Here is a 27,350-nt window from a genome sequence, read left to right as displayed (position 1 = left end):
GGGGGGCTATTCTATGAGGGGGGATGCACAGGGGGGCTATTCTATGAGGGGGGATGCACAGGAGGGCTATTCTATGAGGGGAGATGCACAGGGGGCTATTCTATATGGGGAGATGCACAGGGGGCTATTCTATGAGGGGGAATGCACAGGGGGCTATTCTATATGGGGGTTGCACAGGGGGGCTATTCTATGAGGGGGGGTGCAGAGGGGGGCTATTCTATATGGGGGATGCACAGGGGGGCTATTCTATGAGGGGGATGCAGGGGGGGCTATTCTATATGGGGGATGCACAGGGGGGCTATTCTATGAGGGGGGATGCACAGGGGGCTATTCTATGAGGGGGGAGGCACAGGGGGCTATTCTATGAGGGGGAATGCACAGGGGGCTATTCTATGAGGGGGATGCACAAGGGGGGGCTATTCTATGAGGGGGGGGATGCACAGGGGGCTATTCTATGAGGGGGGATGTACAGGGGGCTATTCTATGAGGGGGGATGCACAGGGGGCTATTCTATGAGGGGGGATGCACAGGGGGCTATTCTATATGGGGGATGCACAGGGGGGCTATTCTATGAGGGGGATGCACAAGGGGGGGGGGCTATTCTATGAGGGGGGATGCACAGGGGGCTATTCTATGAGGGGGGGGATGCACAGGGGGGGCTATTCTATGAGGGGGGATGTACAGGGGGCTATTCTATGAGGGGGATGCACAGGGGGGCTATTCTATGAGGGGGAATGCACAGGGGGCTATTCTATATGGGGGATGCACAGGGGGGCTATTCTATAAGGGAGATGCACAGGGGGATATTCTATGAGGGGGGAGGCACAGGGGGCTATTCTATGAGGGGGATGCACAAGGGGGGGGCTATTCTATGAGGGGGATGTACAGGGGGGCTATTCTATGAGGGGGATGCACAGGGGGGGGGGGCTATTCTATGAGGGGGGATGCACAGGGGGGCTATTCTATGAGGGGGGAGGCACAGGGGGGCTATTCTATGAGGGGGGAGGCACAGGAGGCTATTCTATGAGGGGGATGCACAGGGGGGGGGGCTATTCTATGAGGGGGGGGGTGCAGAGGGGGGCTATTCTATGAGGGGGGATGCACAGGGGGGCTATTCTATGAGGGGGATGCACAGGGGGGCTATTCTATGAGGGGGGATGCACAGGGGGGCTATTCTATGAGGGGGGATGCACGGGGGGCTATTCTATGAGGGGGATGCACAGGGGGGCTATTCTATGAGGGGGAATGCACAGGGGGCTATTCTATATGGGGGATGCACAGGGGGGCTATTCTATAAGGGAGATGCACAGGGGGATATTCTATGAGGGGGGAGGCACAGGGGGCTATTCTATGAGGGGGATGCACAAGGGGGGGGCTATTCTATGAGGGGGATGTACAGGGGGGCTATTCTATGAGGGGGATGCACAGGGGGGGGGGGCTATTCTATGAGGGGGGATGCACAGGGGGGCTATTCTATGAGGGGGGAGGCACAGGGGGGCTATTCTATGAGGGGGGAGGCACAGGAGGCTATTCTATGAGGGGGATGCACAGGGGGGGGGCTATTCTATGAGGGGGGGGGGGTGCAGAGGGGGGCTATTCTATGAGGGGGGATGCACAGGGGGGCTATTCTATGAGGGGGATGCACAGGGGGGCTATTCTATGAGGGGGGATGCACAGGGGGGCTATTCTATGAGGGGGGATGCACGGGGGGCTATTCTATGAGGGGGGATGCACAGGGGGGCTATTCTATGAGGGGATGCACAGGGGGCTATTCTATGAGGGGGAATGCACAGGGGGCTATTCTATATGGGGGATGCACAGGGGGGGCTATTCTATATGGGGGATGCACAGGGGGCTATTCTATGAGGGGGAATGCACAGGGGGCTATTCTATATGGGGGATGCATAGGGGGGCTATTCTATGAGGGGGGGTGCAGAGGGGGGCTATTCTATGAGGGGGGATGCACAGGGGGGCTATTCTATGAGGGGGATGCACAGGGGGGCTATTCTATATGGGGGATGCACAGGGGGCTATTCTATGAGGGGGGATGCACAGGGGGCTATTCTATATGGGGAATGCACAGGGGGGCTATTCTATGAGGGGGGGTGCAGGGGGGGCTATTCTATGAGGAGGGATGCACAGGGGGGGTATTCTATATGGGGGGATGCACAGGGGGGCTATTCTATATGGGGGATGCACAGGGGGGCTATTCTATGAGGGGGGATGCACAGGAGGGCTACTCTATATGGGGGATGCACAGGGGGCTATTCTATATGGGGGGATGCACAGGGGGGCTATTCTATGAGGGGGGGATGCACAGGGGGCTATTCTATGAGGGGGATGCACAGGGGGGCTATTCTATGAGGGGGGAGGCACAGGGGGCTATTCTATGAGGGGGAATGCACAGGGGGCTATTCTATGAGGGGGGAGGCACAGGGGGCTATTCTATGAGGGGGAATGCACAGGGGGGCTATTCTATGAGGGGGGATGCACAGGGGGGCTATTCTATGAGGGGGATGCACAGGGGGGCTATTCTATGAGGGGGGATGCACAGGGGGGGCTATTCTATGAGGGGGGGATGCACAGGGGGCTATTCTATGAGGGGGGGGATGCACAGGGGGCTATTCTATGAGGGGGGGGATGCACAGGGGGCTATTCTATGAGGGGGAATGCACAGGGGGCTATTCTATGAGGGGGGGGGGATGCACAGGGGGCTATTCTATGAGGGGGGATGCACAGGGGGGCTATTCTATGAGGGGGGATGTACAGGGGGCTATTCTATGAGGGGGGGATGCACAGGGGGCTATTCTATGAGGGGGGATGTACAGGGGGCTATTCTATGAGGGGGGGAAGCACAGGGGGCTATTCTATGAGGGGGATGCACAGGGGGGCTATTCTATGAGGGGGGATGCACAGGGGGGCTATTCTATGAGGGGGAATGCACAGGGGGGCTATTCTATATGTGGGGGTGCATGGGGGCTATTCTATGAGGGGGGGATGCACAGGGGGCTATTCTATGAGGGGGGATGCACAGGGGGGCTATTCTATGAGGGGGGGGGGATGCACAGGGGGCTATTCTATGAGGGGGATGCACAGGGGGGCTATTCTATGAGGGGGGATGCACAGGGGGGCTATTCTATGAGGGGGATGCACAGGGGGGCTATTCTATGAGGGGGGAGGCACAGGGGGCTATTCTATGAGGGGGGATGCACAGGGGGCTATTCTATGAGGGGGGATGCACAGGGGGCTATTCTATGAGGGGGGAGGCACAGGGGGCTATTCTATGAGGGGGAATGCACAGGGGGGCTATTCTATGAGGGGGGATGCACAGGGGGGCTATTCTATGAGGGGGATGCACAGGGGGGCTATTCTATGAGGGGGGAGGCACAGGGGGCTATTCTATGAGGGGGAATGCACAGGGGGGCTATTCTATGAGGGGGGAGGCACAGGGGGCTATTCTATGAGGGGGGAGGCACAGGGGGCTATTCTATGAGGGGGATGCACAAGGGGGGGGCTATTCTATGAGGGGGGGGATGCACAGGGGGGCTATTCTATGAGGGGGGAGGCACAGGGGGCTATTCTATGAGGGGGGAGGCACAGGGGGCTATTCTATGAGGGGGGAGGCACAGGGGGCTATTCTATGAGGGGGGATGTACAGGGGGCTATACTATGAGGGGGGGATGCACAGGGGGCAATTCTATGAGGGGGATGCACAGGGGGGGCTATTCTATGAGGGGGGATGTACAGGGGGCTATTCTATGAGGGGGATGCACAGGGGGGGCTATTCTATGAGGGGGGGTGCAGAGGGGGGCTATTCTATGAGGGGGGATGCACAGGGGGGCTATTCTATGAGGGGGGATGCACAGGAGGGCTATTCTATGAGGGGGAATGCACAGGGGGCTATTCTATGAGGGGGGATGCACAGGGGGGCTATTCTATATGGGGGTTGCACAGGGGGCTATTCTATATGGGGGTTGCACAGGGGGGCTATTCTATGAGGGGGGATGCACAGGAGGGCTATTCTATATGGGGGATGCACAGGGGGGCTATTCTATGAGGGGGGAGGCACAGGGGGCTATTCTATGAGGGGGAATGCACAGGGGGCTATTCTATGAGGGGGATGCACAAGGGGGGGGCTATTCTATGAGGGGGGGGATGCACAGGGGGCTATTCTATGAGGGGGGATGTACAGGGGGCTATTCTATGAGGGGGGATGTACAGGGGGCTATTCTATGAGGGGGGATGCACAGGGGGCTATTCTATGAGGGGGGATGTACAGGGGGCTATTCTATGAGGGGGGGGAAGCACAGGGGGCTATTCTATGAGGGGGATGCACAGGGGGGCTATTCTATGAGGGGGGATGTACAGGGGGGCTATTCTATGAGGGGGGATGTACAGGGGGCTATTCTATGAGGGGGGGATGCACAGGGGGCTATTCTATGAGGGGGGATGTACAGGGGGCTATTCTATGAGGGGGGGGAAGCACAGGGGGCTATTCTATGAGGGGGATGCACAGGGGGGCTATTCTATGAGGGGGGATGCACAGGGGGGCTATTCTATGAGGGGGAATGCACAGGGGGCTATTCTATATGGGGGATGCACAGGGGGGCTATTCTATGAGGGGGGATGTACAGGGGGCTATTCTATGAGGGGGGAGGCACAGGGGGCTATTCTATGAGGGGGATGCACAAGGGGGGGGGCTATTCTATGAGGGGGGATGCACAGGGGGCTATTCTATGAGGGGGGATGTACAGGGGGCTATTCTATGAGGGGGGAGGCACAGGAGGCTATTCTATGAGGGGGGATGTACAGGGGGCTATTCTATGAGGGGGAATGCACAGGGGGCTATTCTATATGGGGGATGCACAGGGGGGCTATTCTATGAGGGGGGATGTACAGGGGGCTATTCTATGAGGGGGGATGCACAGGGGGGGGGCTATTCTATGAGGGGGGGTGCAGAGGGGGGCTATTCTATGAGGGGGGATGCACAGGGGGGCTATTCTATGAGGGGGATGCACAGGGGGGCTATTCTATGAGGGGGGATGCACAGGGGGGCTATTCTATGAGGGGGGATGCACAGGGGGGCTATTCTATGAGGGGGGATGCACAGGGGGGCTATTCTATGAGGGGGGGATGCACAGGGGGCTATTCTATGAGGGGGAATGCACAGGGGGCTATTCTATATGGGGGATGCACAGGGGGGCTATTCTATGAGGGGGAATGCACAGGGGGCTATTCTATATGGGGGATGCACAGGGGGGCTATTCTATATGGGAGGATGCACAGGGGGCTATTCTATGAGGGGGAATGCACAGGGGGCTATTCTATATGGGGGATGCACAGGGGGGCTATTCTATGAGGGGGGGTGCAGAGGGGGGCTATTCTATGAGGGGGGATGCACAGGGGGGCTATTCTATGAGGGGGGATGCACAGGGGGGCTATTCTATGAGGGGGAATGCACAGGGGGCTATTCTATGAGGGGGAATGCACAGGGGGGCTATTCTATGAGGGGGAATGCACAGGGGGGCTATTCTATGAGGGGGAATGCACAGGGGGCTATTCTATATGGGGGAATGCACAGGGGGCTATTCTATATGGGGGATGCACAGGGGGGCTATTCTATGAGGGGGGATGCACAGGGGGCTATTCTATATGGGGGAATGCACAGGGGGCTATTCTATATGGGGGAATGCACAGGGGCTATTCTATATGGGGGATGCACAGGGGGGCTATTCTATGAGGGGGGATGCACAGGAGGGCTATTCTATATGGGGGATGCACAGGGGGGCTATTCTATGAGGGGGATGCAGGGGGGGCTATTCTATATGGGGGGATGCACAGGGGGGCTATTCTATGAGGGGGGATGCACAGGGGGGCTATTGTATGAGGGGGGTGCATAGGGGCTATTCTATATGGGGGATGCAGGGGGGGCTATTCTATATGGGGGATGCACAGGGGGGCTATTCTATGAGGGGGGATGCACAGGGGGGCTATTCTATGAGGGGGGATGCACAGGGGGGCTATTCTATATGGGGGATGCACAGGGGGGCTATTGTATGAGGGGGGGTGCATAGGGGCTATTCTATATGGGGGATGCACAGGGGCAAGGCCGGTTTTAGACTAAATGTGGCCCTGGGCAAAGTTGAAGGTGGGGCCCCAAATGCTGAAATATTGTAGCAGCAATTTAAGGTTCCCATACAATTTTACACTTTTGTTAGTAGTATCTGCTGCTCGTGGTGGGTTCGGCCATCAGTGTAAGCAGTATGAGGCTCTCTGGACAGTCCTCTGACAGATGATATCAGTGGACATAGGGGGTTAGGCTTGATGAAAAATCAATGCCCAACCTCTTTGTTCTCAGAGAGACAAGCCGCCATCAGATCTCTATCTCATTAGTGATGTGTGTGCAGCCCTTGCTGTATATAGTGAACAATAAAGATATATACTAGCTGATCACGTTCCCCGGTGTCCTTGTCTGTGCGATCCCCCAGTCCCAGCTCTCACTTCTGGTCCTCTCTCTGAAGTGATCGGCCATTCAGCCAGTCACTGGCCGTAACAAACAGACAAGGCCTGAGGACACCGGGGAACGTGATCAGGTAAGTACCAGCTTTATTATGTTATACGCACATCAGCCAATGATTTTTACACTTGCCAAAAGACAATGATCATTTGATTACTGTTGTCTCTATATACACAGAGCGATATCGGCCGGATTCGGACAATTTTCGCTCCGTGTATTATGGCCCTTAGTCACATTGAGTCAATTCAGAAGGTTACATGCCAGGACTGCCGCTACATGCTGGGACTGCCGCTACATGTCAGGACTGCCGCTACATGTCAGCACCGCTGCTACATGTTAGGACTGTCACTAGTTGTGTAAACACAAAAACTATTTATATGCATTGTTTTAAAAAATAAAATAAAAAAATCACTATATCAGGACCAAATATTACCTCCTTACCATAATTGAAGAAAACTTTACTATATATAGGCCAATATTACCACCATAGAGTGACCGCCACATAATGACAGTATATACACTATATACAGACCAATATTACCGCCATAGAGTGACCACCACATAATGACTCTATATACACGCCAATATTAGCACCACACCATGACCGCCACATAACAATTCTATATACACTATAAACAGACCAATATTACTGCCATAGAGTGACCATCACATAATGACTCTATATACACTATATACAGACCAATATTACCGCTATAGAGTGACCGCCACATAATGACTCTATACACACACTATATACAGACCAATATTACCGCTATAGAGTGACCGCCACATAATGACTCCATATACAGTATACACTATATACAGACCAATATTACCGCTATAGAGTGACCGCCACATAATGACTCCATATACAGTATACACTATATACAGACCAATATTACCGCTATAGAGTGACCACCACATAATGACTCCATATACAGTATACACTATATACAGACCAATATTACCGCTATAGAGTGACCGCCACATAATGACTCCATATACAGTATACACTATATACAGACCAATATTACCGCTATAGAGTGACCACCACATAATGACTCTATATACACTATATACAAACCAATATTATGTGGCGGTCACTCTATGGCGGTTATAATGGTTTGTATATAGTGTATCTATAGAGTCATTATGCATTATGTGGCGGTCAGTCTATAGCGGTAATATTGGTCTGTATATAGTGTATACGGAGTCATTATGTGGCGGTCACCCATGGCAGTAATATTGGTCTGTATATAGTGTATACGGAGTCATTATGTGGCGGTCACTCTCTGGCAGTAATATTGGTCTGTATATAGTGTATACGGAGTCATTATGTGATGGTCACTCTATGGCAGTAATATTGGTCTGTATATAGTGTATATAGAGTCATTATGTGGTGGTCACTCTATGGCAGTAATATTGGTCTGTATATAGTGTATATAGAGTCATTATGTGGCGGTCACTCTATGGCAGTAATATTGGTCTGTATATAGTGTGTGTATAGAGTCATTATGTGGCGGTCACTCTATAGCGGTAATATTGGTCTGTATATAGTGTATACGGAGTCATTATGTGGCGGTCACTCTATGGCAGTAATATTGGTCTGTATATAGTGTATACGGAGTCATTATGTGGCGGTCACTCTATGGCAGTAATATTGGTCTGTATATAGTGTATATGGAGTCATTATGTGGCGGTCACTCTATGGCAGTAATATTGGTCTGTATATAGTGTATACGGAGTCATTATGTGGCGGTCACTCTATGGCAGTAATATTGGTCTGTATATAGTGTATACGGAGTCATTATGTGGCGGTCACTCTATGGCAGTAATATTGGTCTGTATATAGTGTGTATAGAGTCATTATGTGGCGGTCACTCTATGGCAGTAATATTGGTCTGTATATAGTGTATATAGAGTCATTATGTGGCGGTCACTCTATGGCAGTAATATTGGTCTGTATATAGTGTATATAGAGTCATTATGTGGCGGTCACTCTATGGTGGTAATAACTCTATATACACACTATATACGGACCAATATTACCACCATACAGTGACCACCACCTTATTTTTTTCTCAATAAAATACACGGTATTGCCTTAGTGACATCATCATACACTATACATAGGAGCTGCAGCAATTACATAGGACTGATGAGGCCAGAGAATGGCTGCAGCTCCTATATACAGTCTATTCACCTCAACACTTCTAATGCACAGTGGAGTCAGCAGGGGTGATACACACACTAATTATATTATATACACACACACACACACACACACACACACACTATATATATATATATATATATATATATATATACACACACACACTATATATATACACACACTAATTATATTATATATATATACACACACTAATAATTTAAAGATATATAGATATATATATATATATATATATATATATATATATATATATATATATACACATATATATATTCACACACACTAACACATCCATGAAAACATTATACAGATACCATCCAGTCCACACACTACACACATGACATGTAACACACACTACAATCATCCATCATACACATAGCATTCATACACACACTACATGTACAGTATACTTACCCCCTCTAACAGCATGCTGGGTGTAGTTGTCCTTGCCCATGGCGGCAGCAGCAGGAGGCTGTGCTCCTCACCCTGCAGCCCTCTCCTCCATCGTCCCGACTGCCACACCAGCCTCACCAGGAAGACGGAGGAGATCACATGGTGCAGAAGGGAGGGGGAGGGGGAAGCTACACACTCCGGAGCAGAGCGTCCTGCAGCCTCTGTGTGACCCCTGATAGCAGCCATCAGCTGCAGCCAGAGATCACTGACAGAGGCTGCAGGACGCTGTCTGTGCGGTCCTGCACCTAACACTCACTGTAACTGGGGCAGGGGGCCCCTGGGGGATGGGGGCCCTGGGCAACTGCCCTCTTTGCCCCCCCCCCCCCTATCGCCGGCCCAGGGGGGGCTATTCTAAATGGGAGAATGCACAGGGGGGGCTATTCTATATGGGGAAATGCACAGGGGGCCTATTCTATAAAGGAGAATGCACAGGGGGGCTATTCTATAAGGGAGAATGCACAGGGGGGGGGCTATTCTATGAGGGGGGATGCACAGGGGGGCTATTCTATGAGGGGGGGGTGCACAGGGGGCTATTCTATGAGGGGGGATGCACAGGGGGGCTATTCTATATGGGGGGATGCACAGGGGGGGGCATTCTATAAGGGGGGGGGGTGCATGGGGGCTATTCTATGAGGGGGGATGCACAGGGGGGCTATTCTATATGGGAGGATGCACAGCGGGGCTATTCTATATGGGAGGATGCACAGGGGGCTATTCTATATGGAGGGATGTATAGATGTTGCTGGAGCAAGAAGCCTAAAATGTCTGTCTGACAGATCCCGTGGAGAGGAGTCATGGCCAGAGAAGCCTTCATGATGGCCAGAGCCAGATGGAGAAGAGAAGGAAAAGTGGACGTCTCTTCATGCAGAGAAGACGCCTACTGTGAGTCACTGAATGTAACTGCACTATAATCACTTATAAGGTCTTATAACTTATCAGGGGTGTCAAACTCCGTCCCTCCAGGTGTTTCCCGTCATGGTTTATCTGTCCAGTCATGATGGGATTTGTAGTGTTGTAACAACTGGAGGGACGGAGTTTGACAACTGTGTTCTATTGTCAGTATTCTTATACCTGAGATAGATAGGAGATAGATAGATAGATAGATAGATAGATAGGAGATAGATAGGAGATAGATAGGAGATAGATAGATAGGAGATAGATAGATAAATAGATAGATAGATAGATAGATAGATAGGAGATAGATAGATAGATAGATAGGAGATAGATAGGAGATAGATAGATAGATAGATAGATAGATAGGAGATAGATAGATAGATAGGAGATAGAGATAGATAGATAGATAGATAGATAGATAGATAGATAGATAGATAGATAGGAGATAGATAGGAGATAGATAGGAGATAGATAGATAGATAGGAGATAGATAGATAGGAGATAGATAGGAGATAGATAGATAGATAGATAGATAGATAGATAGATAGATAGATAGGAGATAGATAGATAGATAGAAGATAGATGGATAGATAGATAGATAGATAGAAGATAGATAGCACATAGGAGATAGATAGATAGATAGATAGGAGATAGATAGATAGATAGATAGATAGGAGATAGATAGATAGATAGATAGGAGATAGATAGGAGATAGATAGATAGATAGGAGATAGATAGATAGATAGATAGGAGATAGATAGGAGATAGATAGATAGATAGGAGATAGATAGATAGATAGGAGATAGATAGATAGATAGGAGATAGATAGGAGATAGATAGATAGGAGATAGATAGATAGATAGGGGATAGATAGATAGATAGATAGATAGATAGATAGATAGATAGATAGATAGATAGATTAGATAGATAGATAGGAGATAGATAGGAGATAGATAGATAGATTAGATAGATAGATAGGAGATAGATAGGAGATAGATAGGAGATAGATAGATAGATAGATAGATAGATAGATAGATAGATAGGAGATAGATAGGAGATAGGTAGGAGATAGATAGATAGATAGATAGATAGATAGATAGATAGATAGATAGGAGATAGATAGGAGATAGATAGATAGATAGATAGATAGGAGATGGATAGATAGGAGATAGATAGATAGATAGATAGATAGATAGATAGGAGATAGATAGATAGATAGATAGATAGATAGATAGATAGATAGATAGGAGATAGATAGATAGATAGGAGATAGATAGATAGATAGGAGATAGATAGATAGATAGATAGATAGGAGATAGATAGGAGATAGGTAGGAGATAGATAGGAGATAGATAGATAGATAGGAGATAGATAGATAGATAGATAGATAGATAGATTAGATAGATAGATAGGAGATAGATAGGAGATAGATAGGAGATAGATAGATAGATAGATAGATAGATAGGAGATAGGTAGGAGATAGATAGATAGATAGATAGATAGGAGATAGATAGGAGATAGATAGATAGATAGATAGATAGGAGATGGATAGATAGGAGATAGATAGATAGATAGATAGATAGATAGATAGATAGATAGATAGATAGGAGATAGATAGATAGATAGATAGATAGATAGATAGGAGATAGATAGATAGATAGGAGATAGATAGATAGATAGATAGATAGATAGGAGATAGATAGATAGATAGGAGATAGATAGGAGATAGGTAGGAGATAGATAGATAGATAGATAGATAGGAGATAGATAGGAGATAGATAGATAGATAGATAGATAGATAGGAGATGGATAGATAGGAGATAGATAGATAGATAGATAGATAGATAGATAGATAGATAGGAGATAGATAGATAGATAGATAGATAGATAGATAGATAGATAGATAGGAGATAGATAGATAGATAGGAGATAGATAGATAGATAGATAGGAGATAGATAGATAGATAGATAGATAGATAGATAGATAGGAGATAGATAGATAGATAGATAGATAGGAGATAGATAGATAGGAGATAGATAGATAGATAGATAGATAGATAGATAGATAGGAGATAGATAGATAGATAGATAGGAGATAGATAGATAGATAGATAGGAGATAGATAGATAGATAGATAGGAGATAGATAGATAGATAGATAGATAGGAGATAGATAGATAGATAGATAGATAGATAGGTAGATAGGAGATAGATAGATAGGAGATAGATAGATAGATAGATAGGAGATAGATAATAGATAGATAGATAGGAGATAGATAGATAGGAGATAGATAGATAGGAGATAGATAGATAGGAGATAGATAGATAGGAGATAGATAGATAGATAGGAGATAGATAGATAGATAGATAGATAGATAGATAGATAGGAGATAGATAGGAGATAGATAGATAGATAGATAGGAGATAGATAGGAGATAGATAGGAGATAGATAGGAGATAGATAGATAGTAGGAAGTGGCTATCTAGCAGTTCATTATGTATCTTTGATTACACATGAGATCACAACCAGCTGACACATTATAATAATGAGAACCTTCTATGGGGACGATCCTGGTATTTGTACGGTGGATGTTAGTTAGTAATGGCGGTGGTGGTGAAGGGGTTGTGATATTTGTTTCTTTTATACTGGTATTATTGGTCTTGTTATACTGGATCTCAGTTACGGTGTGGTGGTATTAGTTAGTATGGGGTGGTAATGGTTGTGGTCACAGTGATAATATATGTTTCTTATATACTGGTGTATTGGATTTGGTCAGTAACGGTATATTTCTTCTATCCCCTATTAGTTCTGTTCTGGGGTCACATCCACACACTGATCCCCCACAGAACTCTGTATACTGATCTCTCACAAAGCCTCCAGTATACAATACACCAGGAATCCTCCAAGTACAACAGCTGCAAACACTACAACTCCCAGCAGTCTGCAGCCCTCAGGATATGCTGGGAGTTGTAGTACATCCTCTGATAACAGCTGGTGCTGTAGAGATTCAGGGCTGATGGTTGTAACCTGATAAGAGAACCAGAAGGGCATTACAGCACTGATAACAGGGTCACTGGGTACACAGCACGTGTGCATTCACACAGACAGATTTAGCTGACAGATTTTTGAAGCCAAAGCCAGGAATGTAGTTGAAAGAGGAGAAATTTCCGTTTTTCCTTTATTACCTGTTCTGCTTATAGTCTGTTCCTGGCTTTGGCTTCAAACATCGGTCAGATAAATCTCTCTGTTTAAAGGCACCCTAAGGTACTATGCTGTGCACCTGGAGCTAGGTTCCCTTTAATCCAATAGATATATATCACAAGGGCTTTTTTAGTGGCTGGGAACATGTGGCGCATGTGGCATCTTCCTTTCCCGCACTTATTTGGGGAGGGTAATACCAGGTAAGGGCCAGAGTGGTCCTTGAAGGATGGGCCGCTAGCCTGCCAGTCAAGGGCCAGTGCCGTGTGCTTGCCCCCCAGGCTAAAATCTGCCAGCCAGCCCCTGGATGTTGTCACATGACGCCAGTGCCAGGTGGGCACACAGGTGTGAGGGCACGCCTGCTGTTATTTTACAAGGCCGGTTGTACCCTTCTCCCCTGTGGTCGGTGTCCTGCCGGGTTGCTACTGGGTCCCTTGGGGTTATGTCACAGATGGCCAGAGTGATGATAGGACCCACCACCCACAGAAAGGGGAGAATGTCCAAAGGTTGCGGTGTGTGCTGTGTCGGTGGTGGTGAATAATCACAGAGTCTCTGATAATAGTTAAGTCGGTTTACTACATGTAAATGTGCAGCAGGTGATACAGGAGGGACAGTATGAGGTTTCTGAGACACATTTGACAAAGTTCTCAATAAACACTTGACAACAGAACGACCAGATCTGTAGGGTAAGTGCGGCGTAGGATATAGTCGTGTTGGTTGCGTTGTGCTGAGTAATACGATAGGTAGAGTAGCAGAGAGGAGGATGCCGTGAGAGTCTCAACCCATGTAGTAGTGTGCTCTGCAGGGAGGTTGGAGGATGAGGTAGAATACTTAGAAGAACACCTGTGTCCGTGTATTGACCTTTGACTTCAGTCTTCACACCACCTTATGCCCACTAGACTCGGCTGAACCTTCCTAATGGGTGACACAGGGCCCAGACCTTGTTATCTGGGATGAGCGGAATGCTGAGGGTTCCCTGCTGACACCCACGCTGCGAGATAGAGTTCATAGGCTTACTGCAACTTTGCTCTGTCCGGATCAGTTCCCAGCTCTATTGCTCTATTGTGGATACTGTCCTGCTCTGTGACTTCTCCTTGTCCTCGGCGTGGGTTGTCTCTGGCTTGTCCTCTCCTATGAGGAGTTTAACAATGCATAGTTCTTTGTTACTAGTGAAGAAGTTGTTAGCAGTGTGCTGTCTTGCGTCCTTCCCATGTTTGGTACTGACAAAGACTGACCCTTTTGGGGTACAGGGACCTGGCAGAGGTCCAGGGCCCAGATAGGACCACTGTGGAGAGCTATCTGGCTCGTGTCCTTCCTCCACAACATCCAGAACAAAAGACTTTTCCCTTCCTGTCTCCTATGTGACTCACTTCCTCCCCAGCGTGTATAGTGCACTGTGAGTGAGGAGATGATAGGACAGAAGAAAGCAGGAATCCTACTGGTCTACAGATTCTGGTCACACACAAAAACAATAACCCTTTGTAATCCTTCAACTGTGCAGCTGACATATACATAATATAACGACATCTAGAGGTGAACTTTAGTACTACTTTCATCCCAATAAGAATACAATAAGTACAGACTTTTGGGAAGGGTGTATAAACCTGCAACACCTCTAGTGGGACACCACACTAGTCAAGCACACAGGTGTAGTGTTGGAACCTGCTTTGTGTGTGGCTGGCTGTGTTCCACAGAAATGGTCGGTGACCTGTCATGGTAGTCCTGAGTAGCAATTGACCCACCCGGACTATCGGTACCGCCACCCACAGAAAGGGGAAAAATAACCCAAGGTGTGCGGTTAGTGTGTATAGGTGCTGGTCCTGGTAAGGCAGGGCTGCAATGATGTTGAAATGTGTTTTGGGGGTTAAAGTTCATTTTCTAGGCAAATATTGACTTTGCAAGTAATTGCTGTTAAGCTGATCACTCTTTATAACATTCTGGAGTATATGCAAGTTGCCATTTTAAAAACTAAAGCAGTAGACTTTGTAACTAGGGATGGTCCGAACCTGCCGAGGTTCAGGTTCGTATGAACCCGAACCCTCGGCAGCAGATTCCCGCGGGAGTAACACCTGGAAAACTGGGATACAGCCTATGGCTATGGCTGTATCCCAGTTTTCCAGGCGGTCCTCCCGCTGGATCCGCCCGCTCCACGGAGCGGGCAGACAGCAGGAATCATTACCGAGGGTTCGGGTTCGTACGAACCCAAACCAAACTCGGTTCGGACCATCCCTACTCAAAACTTTTGCCCATGACTGTAGATAGAATAGAAGTACTGAAAGAACTGGTCGTCTCTAGTTGCATCTGACCACACTCGTGTCTTAGACTCAACTCAGACCTGTCCCAGACGAGGGTTCTGGCAGGGCCAGTCATGGCTTGGCTACAGCAGGGACGTCTGCTCTGTGTGTCTTTCTCCCAAGGAAATCTGGATCAGAACTGACGCTACACCTCCTCCTACTAAGTAACTTCCTACATGGGCTAAATAAGGTACCCTGTGAGCGGTGGAAAGGAGTGTGTGCAAAGAAAGAGAAAAAGAGATAGGCTAGAAGTAGAGAACATCTCCTATGGGTCAGCAAAAGCACATGGTACACAGAAAAAATTAACCCATTCCTAACTTCAGCTGTGCATCACATAAGAGCATACATATAAAACACTGACATCTAGTGGTGAAACTCTAGAGTGCGCTACATGGAGAGACTTTTGAGACAGGTGTATGAGAGAAAGATATGTACCTCCACATCCCTCTTCATCCTTGCTCCAGGAAATACCCCCAGGTTGGCCGTATCAATGGGCCATCATGTTCTCCATCATCAGTTGAGAGCCTTGCCCTCACTAGCACCCAGGATATTCACGAGTGTGACTTTCATTCTCATAGCGTATCTCAGACTCCAGGGAATTCATATAATACCACACCTAGACGACTGGCTCCCGATTGCCCAAACACAAGCAGGTCTGTCAGTCCATCTCCTGACAGCCATAGACCTACTACAGAGGGTAGGCTTGCTGATCAACTGCAAAGTCAGATCTCACACCATCCCCCCGCATGAGATTCTAGGGGCTGATCACACATCTACTGAGCATGAAGATCTTCCCGTAGTCAGGGCAGGCTGTAACAAAACAACTATCCTTATCTATTTCGTCTGATCGGAGCAGCCATGAGGTCACTGGACCTGCTTACAGCAGCTATAGAGGCAGCGTCCTGGGCGAAAGCTCGCACGAGGCTTCTTCAAGCAGAGATTCTGAGAGTCTGGAACAGGAATCCGCACCTTGCCTGGTTGACCCTAGAGAATTATTAAAGGGGCAATTCAACCAGTCTACCAGTACTTATCAGCTTCTATATGTTGTGCAGGAAGTGGGGTATTCTCTCCAGTCTGACACAGTGCTCTCTGCTGCCACTTCTGTCCATCTCAGGGACCGTACAGTCGTAGTTTCTAGTCGCAGTTATGACTGCAAAGAGACTGGGCGGTTGTCAGGCCCTATCGCCCGGGAGCCAGATGGGGTCAGATTAAGAACCATGCCAGCATTTATACCTTGGTCAGCTGCCAATACAAACAGGTGTTTATACCAGATTTCTACCAAAGCCTAGCCCTGAGGAAGAAGAGCCATCATGTCAGGGCTCTCCTGACATCCAAGAGATGAGACCTCCTCAGTTTCGGCAGGAGGACAATCTCTTCATACTCTCTGCAGGAAGGAGCAAGAAGGCTCTAAAGATTCCTCAGCCGGCAGGATCAGAAGGGCTGAAGCATATACTCCAGAAGGAAGAGGTCTACCTCATCCTCTTAATGTGCATCCACCAGGTCCTTGTCCACCTCCTGGGCAGAGAAATAGCAAGTTCGATTGATGGTCATTTGTAATGCTCCTTCACGGACGTCATCCTCCACATTCACTAACCACTACAGGCCTGACGTTCAGCCAAGAAAGCCAACCTCCAGCATGGGAGTGTTATCAGCAGTGCCTGCACCTGAATATAATGACCCCCCCCCTCCCCCCATTGTTGTCTTTGGAACATCCCATCTGTGCTGCCGGTAGACCAAGAGGAAGTAGAAATTGTTTACAGACGACAATTCCTCGAAATGACATATTTTCCTTTCATTAGATTTGGTTGATTTATTACACCAGCTGGTCCTACTTAAAGGGGCAGCTACATCCCCCTCTCTGCTGTTGCATATTGTTTATTATGTAAGGAATTAATTCTAGGTGGCGGTCCTATCTGGGAAGAGCCATCTGTGCTGCCTATCGACTCGAAGATAGGTAGGTAAACCATTGCTACTATATCACACCCATATGATACTGTATCGGCCTCTCACCATGGACGTTGATGGACATGAGCGTCTCCTTGCTGGTCTGGCCGGTGACGTCTATGATGGCTGCTGTGTGGATCACCAGGTCGACCCCCTGGCAGGATCTGTGTAGGAATTCTGGATCCTGGACATCTCCTTCTAGAACCTTCACCTGGATCTTACTCTGGAACCCTGATGAATACAGAGATACAATGTGGGCAGCTGAGCAGACTCTCTCTATATATATTTATATATATTTTAATTAGATATACGCATTATCAGGATACGCTGCCTTGTCTGTATGAGCAGCAGCGTTCTATCTAGTCATTTTATATTGATTATACAGTGAGTTGTAATGTCTCGGGCTCTGTACACAGAGGAGGAGATCCTGCACTGTCTCTGAGTGCAGCAGCATAGAAGCCGTGACGACACTATGGAGAGCGGTCTATCCTGCGGACAGGTGACATCTCTCAGCTGTACCCAGGCACTCCCCCTCCCATCTCCCTCCTCCCCCATCCATAGACTTGTCTTGCTTGTAACAATCCCTGAGCTTCTATAGGTCGATATGGCAGAAAACACAGGAAAAAAAGAGGTACAGGAATTCATTCTAAGAGAAACTCAAATGTAATAAAACTAGGTGTGCAGGAGTGGTGAGGTGGGCGCTACCACTGACCACTACCAGTGTCAGTATACCGGGGGTGGGCGCTACCACTGACCACTACCAGTGTCAGTATACCGGGGGTGGGCGCTACCATTGCCCACTACCAGTGTCAGTATACCGGGGGTGGGCGCTATCTCTGACCACTACCAGTGTCAGTATACCGGGGGTGGGCGCTACCATTGCCCACTACCAGTGTCAGTATACCGGGGCTGGGCGCTACCACTGACCACTACCAGTGTCAGTATACCGGGGGTGGGCGCTATCTCTGACCACTACCAGTGTCAGTATACCGGGGGTGGGCGCTACCATTGCCCACTACCAGTGTCAGTATACCGGGGGTGGGCGCTATCTCTGACCACTACCAGTGTCAGTATACCGGGGGTGGGCGCTACCACTGACCACTACCAGTGTCAGTATACCGGGGGTGGGCGCTATCTCAGACCATTACCAGTGTTGGTATACTGGGGCTGGGCGCTATCTCTGACCATTACCAGTGTCAGAATACCGGGGGTGGGCGCTATCTCAGACCATTACCAGTGTTGGTATACCGGGGCTGGGCGCTATCTCTGACCATTACCAGTGTCAGTATACCGGGGGTGGGCGCTACCATTGACCAGTTCCTAGTCAGTACACAAACACCTATCGCCCCGCTAGCACCCAGCTATGTGTATCCCCAGGTTACTGCACTTCTTTGTGTGGTGTCTCACAAACAGGATTTTGAACTTTAACCCCTTAAGGACCGGGCCAATTTTCAGTTGTGCGCTTGTATTTTTTCACCTACAGACCCACATGAGCCCTTATTTTTTGCTTAATTTTTGCATAAAGTACGTTGCAAAACCAGAAAAAATTATTTGTGTGGTGCAATTGAAAATAAAACGCAATTTTTTTGGGGGGGTGGGGGGGTGTTTACGCCGTTCACCCTATGGTAAAACTGACATGTTACACATTTTCCTCATGATGTTACGATTACAACGATATGTAACTTGTGTAACCTGTCAGGAACTTACCTGACTGGGATCCAGCACCGCTCTCAGCCTCCAGGCCGCGGTGCCGCCTCCCGACGTCCTCCAGAGTGAAGTCACGGTTGCTGCGCTCACTCGGCCGCTCAGCTGAGAGGTGTTTGGCACTCAGAGTGAGTGTCAGACATCTCTGCCACTCGCCCTGCAGTGCTACAGCTGATTGTGATCAGGACCAATGATGTTCTGATCCTGGCTCCTGCTCCTGTATTTAAAGGGCCAGCGGTCATTTACTGATCGCTGGCTATTAGGTTAATTCCCTGGTCCCAGCTTTCCCTCTGCCTGTTCCTGCGTTCCCCCTCCTAACCCCTTTGCTTGCTCGACTTGTTATCTGACCTCCCGCCTGACCTTTGACTATCCGATTGTTTACTGATTTTGCACTGCGCTACCCGTTTGGTTCTGACCGGGCTTATTTACCATCCCTTATTGTGTTTGTCTGTTTGTCTCGTGTTGTGTTCCACATACTCAGCATAGAGAACGTCTTCGTGGTTGTCCGCGGCTGCCTAGGGCCGACTGAGCCAAGTAGGTAGGGACAGTGGGTGGGTTCAGTCCTGTCCGTACCTCCATGTCCTGACATAACCTTTATTTTATTTGAAGGCTTTTAAAAAATTTCAATCTTTAAAAAAAACTTCCTTAATAACTTCCTGTTCCTTAATATTGCTCTATTCCCAGGCTTATAGCGCTTTTATCCTTTGGTCTATGGGGCTGTGTGAAGTGTCATTTTTTGCGCCATCATCTGTGCTTTCTCTCGGTACCCTGATTGCTTATATGCCACTTTTTGATCACTTTTTATTACAATTTTTCTGGATTTGATTCAACCAAACATGTTCAATTTTGCAGTTTGGAATTTGTTTGCACTTACGCCGTTTACCGTTCGAGATCAGGAATGTGATCATTTAATAGCTCGGGTGATTATGCACACGGTGATACCAAACATGTTTTTTTTTTTATTTATTAAATGGGAAAAGGGGGGTGATTCTGACTTTTATTAGGGGAGGGGATTTTTTTTTATTAATAAAAACACTTTTTTTTTTACCATACACATTAATTAGAAGCCTCCTGGGGTTATGATTATTTCCCCTGAGGGACTTCTAATACAACTACACTGATCTCCCATAGAGATCAGTGCAGTAGCGGTCTTGGGCACCAAGCATCCCACGCAATTGCGTGGGGCCCCCGACATCCAGGGGGGCCCCGCTCTGGTGCCCAAGACCGCTGCGGCTAACTATGTGCGCTCGTAACGAGCGCACATAGTTACAGGCAGCAGCGGCACTGACAGGGCAGGAGCCATTGGCTCCCTCCCTGTCAGTCACTCTTGTGGCCGCAGGAAGTGTTTTCCCTGCGGTCACAAGAGGCCGCTCTGTGTCTCTGGTGGCAGCGCTCGAGGCGTCACTGTAGCGCCAGTGCCATGACAACGGTAGAGCGGCCTCTTGTGACCGCAGGGGAAACACTTCCCACGGCCACAAGAGGGAAGAGAAGAGACGAGAAGAGAAGAGGAGATGTCGGTCCCAGGTGAGTAAAAATGTTTTTTTGTTTTTTTTTTTTGTGTTATATACTATATAGGAGGTAGAGCACACAGTGGGGGCCTATATAAAACGGGAGGAGCGCACAGGGGGGCTATATATATAAACGGGGGGAGCGCACAGGGGGCTATATAAACGGGGGGAGCGCACAAGGGGGGCTATATAAACGGGGGGAGCGCACAGGGGGGCTATATAAACGGGGGGGGGGCGCACAGGGGGGCTATATAAATGGGGGAGCGCACAGGGGGGCTATATAAACGGGGGGAGCACACAGTGGGGGTCTATATAAACGGGGGAGCGCACAGGGGGGCTATATAAACAGGGGAGCACACAGGGGGGCTCTATACAAGTGGGGGAGCGCACGGGGGCTATATAAATGGGGGGAGCGCACAGGGGGGCTATATAAACGGGGGGAGCGCACAGGGGGGCTATATAAACGGGGGGAGCGCACAGGGGGGCTATATAAATGGGGGAGCGCACAGGGGGGCTATATAAACGGGGGGAGCACACAGTGGGGGTCTATATAAACGGGGGAGCGCACAGGGGGGGCTATATAAACAGGGGAGCACACAGGGGGGCTCTATACAAGTGGGGGAGCGCACAGGGGCTATATAAACGGGGGGAGCGCACAGGGGGGCTATATAAACGGGAGCACACAGGGGGCTATATACAAGTGGGGGAGCTCACAGGGGGCTATATACAAGTGGGGGAGCTCACAGGGGGGCTATATAAGGAGGGAGCACACAGGGGGGCTATATACAAGTGGGGGAGCTCACAGGGAGGCTATATACAAGTGGGGGAGCACACAGGGGGTATATAAAACTGGGGGCAGCACACAGGGGGTATATACAACTGAGGGCAGCATACGGGGGGTATATACAACTGGGGGGAGCACACGGGGTATATACGACTGGGAGCAGCACACAGGGGGTCTATATAGTATACTGGGGGAGCACACAGGGGGTCTATATAGTATACTGGGGGAGCACACAGGGGGGCTATGTATAACTGGGGGATCACACAGGTCTATATATAACTGCGGGAGCACACAAGGGGGTCTATATACTACTGAGGACAGCACACAAGAGGTATATACTACTGGGGGCAGCACACAAGTGGTATTTACTACTGTCGGCAGCGCACAAGGGGTCTATATAACTGGGGGCAGCACACAGCGGACTTAATTACATTGGGACTGCACAGAAGTGCCTATATGCCTCACTACTATACTGGGGCACAGAACATACCTAATTATTAAGTGGGAGCACAGGGACACCTTTAATCTGTGGGGGCACAGAGGGGCGCAACTACTATATAGACGTAGAGGGGACCTAACTACTGGATGTGTTGGAGCCTAAAATATTTCTCTGACAGATTCTGGAGGGAAGATTACCAGCCGGGAGAAGACTTCAAGGTGGCCCAGGCTGGATGGAGAGAGAAAGAAAAAGAAGTAAAAGACGCTGATCAGAGAAGACGCCCCCTGTAAGTCACTGGATGTAACTGCACTCTGTTATAGGGTCTGTAGTGATAGGGGTCATGGTGTGTCAGTATTATGTTATGGCATCACTGGTAATATCTTCCTGATTTGTTCAGAGCAGTTTTGAGGTGATATGTAATCTCTGTATGGTGGTAGGAGGGTTATAAGAGGACTACTGGGGGGGGGGGGGGAGCGCATGTCGAGGGGGGGGCATGGGGGGGCCCCAGACATGACTTCGCTTGGGGCCCCAGAAATGCCAAGACCGCCCCTGGATCAGTGTAGTATACTTAATACAGCACCGATCCATCAGATCGGTGCTATATTGCTCTGGTCTGCAGCAGACCAGATGCATGGATTGCCGAGCCGGGATCAGTGTCAGTCCGACGCTGATGTGGAGATCCCACCACTAGACACCAGGGATGGCACTCTGCATGGCTTTTAAATGCTGCGGTCCTGGGCTGCAGAAAGCATGGGTCGTTAAGGGGTTAAAAATGTGTGGGAACCTCAAGTTTATTGGAAGCCTCTCGCTTGGTTTCCTTAGGGGTCACCCCAATGGCCAGCTCTACCCACAAGGTGGGGGCCTACATTTCTGATTAGTGTCACTCCGTGCCCACAGTCAGTGGTTGGCAGAAGTCAAATATATAAAGTATTTCTACGGTTACCCAGCTCAAGGGGTCCCACATATTATCTGAGTATTGCTCCTTTAGTAAAGGAGACTGTTATTGTGTACTGTCACTTTAAGCAGATTCTCAACAGTAAAGTTTACAACTGGTTCAGTTTAATTGCTGGACTCTGTGGCTCCTCTCACTCCTGCACCACGTCAGTACATCCAGGGGAGGGCGCTACCTCTCCCGGCCACCGTGACAGGAGCCTCAGCAGGACACAACATCGAGCTACCCCAGGTCACTGCACATATATAACCTCCAGAGACATTACATCCTATGTGACTGATATCAGCCGCTCCTCTTATAACGCTCCAGTACTGATATAACCTCCTATTACACCATATGTGACTGATATCAGCCGCTCCTCTTATAACGCTCCAGTACTGGTATAACCTCCTATTACACCATATGTGACTGATATCAGCCGCTCCTCTTATAATGCTCCAGTACTGATATAACCTCCTATTACATCATATGTGACTGATATCAGCCGCTCCTCTTATAACGCTCCAGCACTGATATAACCTCCTATTACACCATATGTGACTGATATCAGCCGCTACTCTTATAACGCTCCAGTACTGATATAACCTCCTATTACATCATATGTGACTGATATCAGCCGCTCCTCTTATAACGCTCCAGTACTGATATAACCTCCAGACATCATATGTGACTGATATCAGCCGCACCTCTTATAACGCTCCAGTACTGATATAACCTCCAGAGACATTACATCATATGTGACTGATATCAGCCGCTCCTCTTATAACGCTCCAGTACTGATATAACCTCCTATTACACCATATGTGACTGATATCAGCCACTACTCTTATAACGCTCCAGTACTGATATAACCTCCTATTACACCATATGTGACTGATATCAGCCGCTCCTCTTATAACGCTCCAGTTCTGATATAACCTCCTATTACACCATATATGACTGATATCAGCCGCTCCTCTTATAACGCTCCAGTACTGATATAACCTCCTATTACACCATATGTGACTGATATCAGCCGCTCCTCTTATAACGCTCCAGTACTGATATATCCTCCAGACATCATATGTGACTGATATCAGCCGCTACTCTTATAACGCTCCAGTACTGATATAACCTCCTATTACATCATATGTGACTGATATCAGCCGCTCCTCTTATAACGCTCCAGTACTGATATATCCTCCTATTACATCATATGTGACTGATATCAGCCGCTCCTCTTATAACGCTCCAGTACTGATATAACCTCCTATTACATCATATGAGCTGTGGATGATGTCACTGATACATTGTAACAAACCCCCTGACGTGTAATGGCCGGATGATGCTCTTATTCTCTGACAACAAGCAGAGAAAACTGAGAAACACTGAGACTTAGGCTCTGTTCACACAGAGCAAAACTGACGGAATTCTGCAGTGGAATCTCGCAAGCCTCCGTGTCATAATGACAGTCTATGGGAGGCTCGCGCGCCTCCTCTCTCTGCACTGAAGAATGGACGTTTTTCCATTCCGCCAGTTTTGCTCCGTGTGAACAGAGCCTTATATTGCTATCTATAGTAAGGGCCTCTCTGTTGCCCATGGCAACCAATCACACCTCCCATAGCAACCATTCACAGCCAATCACAGATCAGCTCTCACACTGCTCTGGTAAAGTGGAAGCTGAGCTGTGATTGGTTGCTACGGGCAACAGAGAGGCTCTTACTATACGACAATAGGAGCAATGACTCTTCCTGCAGATGTTCACCTTTATGGCTCCCTTTGTAGTCAGGGGCCACGGGCCCCTCATGCTTTTACTAGGAACCATGTGCCATAAATGCTTGAGAAAGAACTCCCCTTTAAGACGGCCTGACCCCACCCCTGGGTGGAGGAGTTCCCCTTTATCAGATGGGACTTACGCTCACAGGTGTGGAGGAGGCGGCCGCTCAGGGTCTTGTCCGCAGCTCTCACTTCCCTCAGATCAGCTTCTTCTTCCAGTAACATCTCCAAAATCCGGTGTCCTACAAAGCCGCCGGCCCCGGTCACCAGGCAGGAGATCCCAGCCAACGCTCCGCTCATGGTGACTGCACGAGTGTGAACAGGGACATGGAGGGGGTCCGAAATATAACAATGGGGAGGGGGGTGTGGAGCTATATGACAGCGCCCCCCGCAGACTCCCCCTCACTAATGCCGGAGGTTGGGATCTCAGAATCCTTGACTGTGGCCGTCCCCTCCCCCCGGAGACACCCAGCTCCAACAGGATACATGTTCCAACACGTTGTGCTACTAACTACAAACAGGTAATAATGCCATACCGTATCGATAAAATATCATATACAGCCATAGAGTATCCATATAATATCATATACAGCCATAGAGTATCCATATACTGCCATACCGTATCCATATAATATCATATACAGCCATAGAGTATCCATATAATATCATATACAGCCATAGAGTATCCATATACTGCCATACCGTATCCATATAATATCATATACAGCCATAGAGTATCCATATAATATCATATACAGCCATAGAGTATCCATATACTGCCATACCGTATCCATATAATATCATATACAGCCATACAGTATCCATATAATATCATATACAGCCATAGAGTATCCATATACTGCCATACCGTATCCATATAATATCATATACAGCCATAGAGTATCCATATAATATCATATACAGCCATAGAGTATCCATATACTGCCATACCGTATCCATATAATATCATATACAGCCATACAGTATCCATATAATATCATATACAGCCATAGAGTATCCATATACTGCCATACCGTATCCATATAATATCATATACAGCCATACAGTATCCATATAATATCATATACTGCCATACCATATCCATATAATATCATATACAGCCATACAGTATCCATATAATATCATATACAGCCATACAGTGTCCATATACTGTCATATACAGTGTCCATATACTGTCATACAGTGCCCATTTACTGTCATATAACGTCATACAATGTGCATATAACATCATATACAGCCATAGTGTTTATGTAACATCATATAACGTCATACAATGTGCATATAACATCATATACCGCTATACAGAGCGAGTAAAAAGTCGCAAAAATTGCGCAAGCATATTCCCCTGGTACTGACCAGACGTCTGCCCGCCCCTGTACTGACCAGACGTCTGCCCGCCCCTGCACTGACCAGACGTCGGCCCACCCCTGTACTGACCAGACATCGGCCCGCCCCTGTACTGACCAGACGTCGGCCCGCCCCTGTACTGACCAGACCTGGCCCCGCACCTGTACTGACCAGACGTCGGCCCGCCCCTGTACTGACCAGACCTGGCCCCGCACCTGTACTGACCAGACGTCGGCCCGCCCCTGTACTGACCAGACCTGGCCCCGCACCTGTACTGACCAGACGTCGGCCCGCCCCTGTACTGACCAGACCTGGCCCCTCACCTGTACTGACCAAACCTCGCCCCGCACCTGTACTGACCAGACCTCGCCCCGCACCTGTACTGACCAGACCTCGCCCCGCACCTGTACTGACCAGACCATAAGCCCGCACCAGACTGACCAGACAGATGTTCATTATTTTCGGACGTCTTTTGCAAACAGCGGACTTTTTTATTAGTTGGTCACACACAGTTTTTCTTTTGTCACCGTTCTTTCTGTTTTTACTATTAAACACAATGGACTTTTCAATTAAGCCGCATCCAACGGCCGATTAGTAACCAAACTAGTATAATGTGCAGACACCCGTCACTGCACTAAGGGGAGGCCAGGCTGCTAAATAACGTCCGGTATTTTAGACTCCAAATGACGGATGTCATTTTAAACGGAGCTGAAAAACCGTGTGTGAACATAGCGTAAAACTGCCATACATAGTCCATATGCTATCATATACAGCCATAGGCTATGTTCACACAACGTTTTTTCAGCTCCTTTTAAAATGACGTCTGTCATACAATGAGCATTTGACATCATATACTGCCATACAGTGTCCATATAATATCATATACTGCCATACAGTGTCCATATAATATCATATACTGCCATACAGTGTCCATATAATATCATATACTGCCATACAGTGTTCATATACTATCATATACAGCCATAGTGATTATATACTACCATATAGTATCCATACAACATCATATACTGCCATACAATGGACATATAACATCATATACTGTCATACAGTGTCCATATAATATCATATACCACCATACAGTATCCATATACTACCATATACAGCCATACAGTATCCATATAATATCATATACTACCATACAGTATCCATATACTACCATATACAGCCATACAGTGTCCATGCAATATCATATACAGCCATAGTGATCACAGTATCCATATAACATCTAAAACAGCCATACAGCGTCCATATACTATCATATACTCTATATAATGCCAACCATAGTGTGCCCTCCATATAGTGCCAGCCATACTGTGCCAGCCATAGTG

General features: G+C 48.2%; 1 protein-coding gene across 1 annotated transcript in view; it reads right to left on the bottom strand.

Annotated features, from left to right (window-relative positions):
- Positions 1-24,989, bottom strand: part of HSD3B1 (hydroxy-delta-5-steroid dehydrogenase, 3 beta- and steroid delta-isomerase 1) — a 36,506-nt gene extending 11,517 nt beyond the window's left edge. Inside the window, exons 1-2 of the mRNA XM_069945209.1 lie at positions 24,774-24,989; positions 17,558-17,722 (exon numbers count right to left, since the gene is read on the bottom strand). Of these exons, the coding sequence (XP_069801310.1) occupies positions 17,558-17,722; positions 24,774-24,933 (325 nt within the window). The 5' untranslated portion in view covers positions 24,934-24,989. The remainder of the gene's footprint in view (positions 1-17,557; positions 17,723-24,773) is intronic.
- Positions 24,990-27,350: the final 2,361 nt, after the last annotated feature.

Source organism: Dendropsophus ebraccatus, chromosome 11, assembly GCF_027789765.1.
Source record: "Dendropsophus ebraccatus isolate aDenEbr1 chromosome 11, aDenEbr1.pat, whole genome shotgun sequence".
Classification (NCBI taxonomy): domain Eukaryota; kingdom Metazoa; phylum Chordata; class Amphibia; order Anura; family Hylidae; genus Dendropsophus; species Dendropsophus ebraccatus.
The sequence above is the reverse complement of the archived record's forward strand: the minus strand, read 5'-3'. Positions and strand labels throughout refer to the sequence as shown.